The following is a 6,000-nucleotide window of genomic DNA, read 5'->3' as shown; positions in this document are numbered from 1 at the left end:
CATTGCCTCATTACCTCACCTGAATCAGCAGAGCCCCCCTGAACCCCCACCCTCAGGGGTGAGTGCTGCACACTGTGTCACCAAAACTACGACCATGTGAGCTTCCTGTACGACCAAAACAGGATAACATAGACTAAAACAAATGTCAAAAAACAACAACAGGCCCTTAAAGAGGAAGTCTGCTGATATTCTATATTTGTCAGACTCACAGCAACACTGAATTAATCCACTAACAGGCAGGTATTTGTGTGTATCACAGCCTCCAAAATTTCCCTGGTGGGGGAAAAATAAAGTTGGTGTATCTTCTTCCTCTGTGCCATAGAGCTGCTTCATCACCATGAACACACACACTAATTTATTTGACATCCTGCTGCCACAAACACTCACTACGGCAGCAAATGTAGATTAATCCGCCGCTGAAAATAGTCCCCAACAAATGCACCATTTCCTCCTGTTAGATTAACGTTGCTGAAAACAGTGAGCAGCTGTCTTTGTCTTTGTTTTAAAACTGGAACTACACTGATTCTTGCTCTTAATTTTAATAAAAGGTACAGCAAAGAGAAGAAAAACACACAGACGGGGAACAAATTAAAAGGAACATCCTGAATGAATGAATAAATAACCCCCACGAGTGCAACATGAGTGCTCGCCATTTGTCACCGTGGCTCAGAATCTCCAGAGAAATCGCTGAAATATAAGCGAGTGCTGTGAGGAGTTCATTACGGGAACCTGAAGACGGAGCTCCTCTCGCCCGAGGCGGCTCTCTATCAGCAGCTGGAATTCCACTGAGCTGCAGAGGACGGAGAAATGCAGGAAACTGGAGATGCCCTGGAAGTGTGAGAGGCGTGCACAAAGCCACGAGGCCTTTGTGGCCGTCTTAGGAATGCTCCTTCCTTTAAAACTGCACTTTTAAAGACGCTTTGATGTGCGACGCTGTTTTCCCTCCTTTCTGTGACCAACACATGATCCTGAGGTCGGCCGCAGTCACACTCGTACAGAAACTTTAATGTTTGAGTCATCAGTTCATGTATTCAGGTGCAGTTTTCTACTTCTGCTCATTACAGAAGAACTGCACTTTTTACCCCATTACAGCCCTCTGACAGCTGTGATCACTAGCTATCCTGCAGATGAAGATTTCACCTTCAACATGAGGTAAATTCACTGTTGTTTATTCATTTTGAGCCTGATCTAAACTCTGAGTCGATGGACAGATAGGAGGACAGGTGACGCGAAAGGCCGGAGCACAAAGCCAGAGTGGTAACAAACAGTCGCTCTGTGTGCATATGTAACGAGACTGAAATGAGGGCCAGCAGTGCAGACAGGTGAGCGGTCAGGTGATCTCCAGAGGAAGGTGAGGCCCGACTGGAAAAGTCCTCGTTTCCTGAAAGCATCTTGAGACAAATCTGACGGTAAATGGCTGTGAAGAACGATGAAGAAGTGTTTATATGAGACTGAAACAGCATCATGTTTTTAGATATCAGAAGCTGCCACAAAGAACCGCCTGTTATTTCACCTGTGTGACAGGTGTTGGTAGGTGGGGCCATTAATTTAGGTTGAGTGGGAGCAGCTGGTCTCAGTTCCCCCAGTTCTTACAGAAGGTACCAGCTCAGTCCTCGTGGAGAGTCTGTGTGTTCTCTGCTCAGTTTTCCCTCCAACACGCCATGTTCCCCACACATCCACTGACTTTACGGCCGCCCACATCACCCCTTTGTAAATAAATCAGTTAATTTAAGTGCATTTTTTGTGCAACTCCCTTTATTTTCCATGTACAGGTAGGGAGTGAGGATCTTTTTCTGCTTTGAGTAAGAGCAGGATAAGCTGAGCCCACATGTCTACCTGGAGGACGTCTTCGTCGTCTTGGTGGCTTTAAAGCTGTTTCACTGCAGGGAACAGGAGCCTCGTTCGTCCGTACGAAGCTGCTTCATGAAGGGCGTCACTGACAGGAACTTCACAGCTCTTCAGTCACGGGTTCAGTTACTCTGAAAAGAGCTGGATTAGGAACTGGTTTCACACCTGAAATCTGCTGCTGCTGCCGGGGTCTAATCCGTGACTTTAGGGTTGATGCTAGAATCTGAATATTTTGTGATTAAGATTCTTGAACAAAACTCAAAAGAACACAAGAGAATATGATTAAAACAAACAAAAAAAAACTTTATTCCACCATATTTATTGTTTTAAACAAGCAGTTTTAGCACAAAAATATAAGCACCCTCTTATTTTATATTAGCGTTTCAGTCACTTTATCCAGTGGTCATGACACAACAGAGCAGTTTAACCAAATGGGCCAATGAACATACTGTTTATCGTTGTCTAATCCAGTTCAAATAATTAAATAATAAGTAATTCAAATTCCCAGTAAGTTAATGTAGTGATACGGCCTGTTAATGCAGGTCTGAGGCATCATTCGATCCGTTTCCCTTTTCAAACACAGACTTACTGTCAAAGCACTTTTAATACTTTTGGTGAACAAGCTAGCTGAAAGCCTGGAGGATTGGTAGCCTCAAACTTCCAGCTGTGACCGTGTTAGCTCAGGTGCTACTTACAGGTAGCGCTACAATTCACACAAAATATGATTGTGATCCATCTTTCAGTTGCCGCTAACGACTTCTTTACCAACCAATCACATCTTCAGAGGGCAGCTGTCTTCAGATGTTGATTGCAGTAAAGCCTGGCTTAACATTTCGCTGCCACAACTGAATTTTTAGCATAAAGTCACGAGTTTGGAAGATGTGAGTGTTTACCTGACAGGGATTTAAGAAAGTTGCATTATGGGAAGTGTAGGATTCTGGTTTTCTGGAGCTTGGCCCACACTTCAAACTAAAAGTCAGCATATTTTGGCCTCTGCTGCTTTTATTTTGACAATTCCTTTTGTTAAATGGGTCTATCTACCTGCAAGTGCAATATTGAATTGTGGGAATATCCCTTTATTCTCTCTGTAATCGATAAAGAGATGGATTCAGAGCAGAAGAAACAACTATCTCATCCCTGCAGTGCTCATGAGTCACACTGAGGGGGTTTTCTGTTGGTGCTGCTTCCCCTCAAGCCCGCAGAAGCTGTCCAACCAGGGCAGGGCTCTTCTCCCGGATCAGGGCTGACGTGATCTCAGCGACCTTCAACACTGACCTCTCCCAGCGCTCGGCGTCCTGAGAGAGAGAGAGAGAGACGAAGAGGAGGAAGAGGAGAGACAGGGAGGTCACTTGTTAGAGATCTTCAAATTACAGACAGACACGCTAACAACACGCCACAGCGACAGCGTCAATGTTTTGATAAATGGCAAAAAGGAAGTCTCAAATTTAGCATCAGCCGCCGTTTTCTTTAAAAATGACGACACTCGTAAAAATATCCCGGGCTCCTCATGAGAGACAGATCCCGTTCCAGTCAGCTTCAAGGTCAAACAAACTCGGCAGACGCTGAACAGCAATTTGAATTCACCACATTTAATCTGATTGTAAGGATCTCAAAATCTGCTGGAGGATTTTCGTGACTCCCATGTTATTTTACGGCTTGTTCAATCAACAGACGGAAGCAATTTTCCAGAGGAGGGGGAAGAAAAACGCCACAGAATTAAGCCACTTTCTTTTTTTCACAAATTCGTGTTAATGTCAAGTCCTCTGAAGCTTGTGACCGAATCAGACCCACTTTGAGCTTTATGGTGCATGATATTGGACAGATCTACGCGAAACCACACGTTAGACAAAAGGAGGCCATAGAGTCTCTCATTCAGTCGCTCTGTTTCTGCAGAGCCAGCTTCACTGTTGTGGTTGTTTGGCTTTCGTGATTCTGTATCTCTTTCTTCTTCTTTTTTTCTCTGCAGACTGCCTGCACAATGCACTTTTAATGGTTTTCACTCCCCTGACTCCATTCCTAAGTCTACAGCGACTCCCTACTTTGATTTAGCTTCTTGATGAGGCCTGAGAATGACCCGTTTTCCATCTTTCAAAGGGGCTGCAGTTCAAGGAGCTTTGCTTTGTTTTAACCACAGGCTTGTTCCTCACATAGATTTATGCTTCACGCTCTACCTGGACTTTTTCATAAATGGATCGTGCACTTTAATAAGGCTTGTGACAAAGCTTTTGATGTAGCAGCATGCATGAGGGAGAAAATATAAAAAAAGAGTATATGCCGCTGAACGAGAGAAGAAAAGTTCTGGGATGGATTTTGGTTTCTTATTACAAATTCAAATAACTAAAATATTACACTTTCATGTTAAGTTAAAGGACAAGCATGGTTTTGGATCTTATTTTCACAGTTTTGGCCAAATAATTGTTTGCGCAGCCCCTTAGTCACTGTTGCTATGACTGTCAAAGCAGTCCTAAATATGCACTTGATGGCTACAAACATGAAATCATGCTACAACCAAAACATAAATAAAACAGAACGCAATCATTTCCAAACAAACTGTGTTTACTGACAACAGTTTTCTGAAGTGTTCCTGAGCCCATGTAGTGAAATCCTTTATCCAATCATGTGTTCACAAAGTGTTGAACCTCGCTCCATCCTCGCTGTGAACCACTGAGCCTTTCCAGGATGATTCAGACCCAATCATGACACTATCACCTGTTACCAATCAGCCTGTTTACCTGTGGAATGTTCCAAACAGGTGTTTTTGGAGCGTTCCACATCTTTCCCAGTCTGCTGTTGCTCCTGTCCCAACTTGTTTCAAACATGTTGCTGCATCAGATTCAGAATAAGCAGAAATTTACAAGAACCAATGAAGCTGATGAGATCAAACATTAAATATATTGTGTTTGAGCTGTTTTCAGTTGAGTTTATGTCAGAAAGGATCAGCAGGTGATCACATTCTGTTTTATTTCGTTTTACTTTTTTGGAATCAGGGTTGTACCTGATATCATGCTAAAAAAACTACAATTTTCCCAGGTTTGGTTGGTTACTGTATGTATGTTTCCTTCCACTTTAACATTTTAAGAGTAAAAACTTTGAGGATGAGGACTGTGCTTTGACCTGTAACCTGTAATAGTTGATGATGTGCTCCTTGGCCCTGGAGGTAACGCGAGGTGACTCAACATGACAGCTAGTTAGCTGGACATGCTAACGATTAAAGACAAACCAGCTGGAAAGGAAAGGCAAAATATACCATCCTCTAAACTCTTCAAATGAGAGTATCTCTGTTATTACAGCCCCAAGCACCTCGCTGGCAGGCTGACATGCAGACTACATGTAGCTACAGTGAAAGTATGATTACTGTCTGGAGGAAGGTGTTATAAACTGTCTATTCTGGAGATCTGAGGACACGGTGGGATCGCTAAAAAAAAGTTAGGCAGGACAAGAAACTGAATTGTTCAGAAGCAATTCAGCCAAATTATCTCCCACTTTGGAGGTAAAACTTGAAGTGAATGCTCTCAAAAGAGCTGTAATTAATCTGTCAGGTGTAGCAGGTGTAATGACATGAATGGTGGCTCTGTTTCATTTGGGTGTTCCTGTAAGCCATGACAGTGACTACCCTCACATGCACACTAATTTTCCACTATTATTCCAAATATGACAATATTCTGAATTTTATACTGGTCATGTAAACAGCATATTCCGTTTAGGCTTTAGGCTTTATTCCAAATGTAGCATTTTCCACTGAAGACATGTGGGATACAACAATATTGTTCAGGTTTTAGGGGCATTCTTTGGACATGTTCATGCACATTCGGAGCATGTGTCTTATTTGTGGGTTTTTACTGCAGTTTGTGACATACGGCCTCTTCCCTGTTTACAATCAGCTCTGTGTTGTAAACAAACCAGCTAATAGTTTGCACGGCTGGGGTACAGATGCATGCACGAAAGGAAAGCCCGCATTTCTGGCTGGAAGGAGAAACACTACTTTCAAACAACAGGGAAGAGTTGGGTATCAGCATGTTGTTAGATATGCACAAATATCTTTAGCAAGACGTTGGCTGAACAAATCAAATATTGTCGTTTTCAGAATGAGTGCATGAAATCACAGTTAGTGGGCCGGGCTGGACAGCAGCAGGGGCCTGGAACTGCACCACC

General features: G+C 43.0%; 1 protein-coding gene across 2 annotated transcripts in view; it reads right to left on the bottom strand.

Moving 5' to 3' along the window:
- Window positions 1-2,218: 2,218 nt before the first annotated feature.
- The window catches only part of crppa (CDP-L-ribitol pyrophosphorylase A), a 49,309-nt gene continuing 45,527 nt past the window's right edge, over window positions 2,219-6,000 (bottom strand). For both annotated transcript variants that reach the window (XM_041942517.1, XM_041942518.1), the window contains one exon: window positions 2,219-3,143. In XM_041942517.1, the coding sequence (XP_041798451.1) occupies window positions 3,039-3,143 (105 nt within the window). In that variant the 3' untranslated portion in view covers window positions 2,219-3,038. The remainder of the gene's footprint in view (window positions 3,144-6,000) is intronic.

This window comes from Chelmon rostratus, chromosome 8, assembly GCF_017976325.1.
Source record: "Chelmon rostratus isolate fCheRos1 chromosome 8, fCheRos1.pri, whole genome shotgun sequence".
In the NCBI taxonomy this organism is placed as follows: domain Eukaryota; kingdom Metazoa; phylum Chordata; class Actinopteri; order Chaetodontiformes; family Chaetodontidae; genus Chelmon; species Chelmon rostratus.
This window is presented reverse-complemented; position numbering and strand designations above follow the sequence as displayed.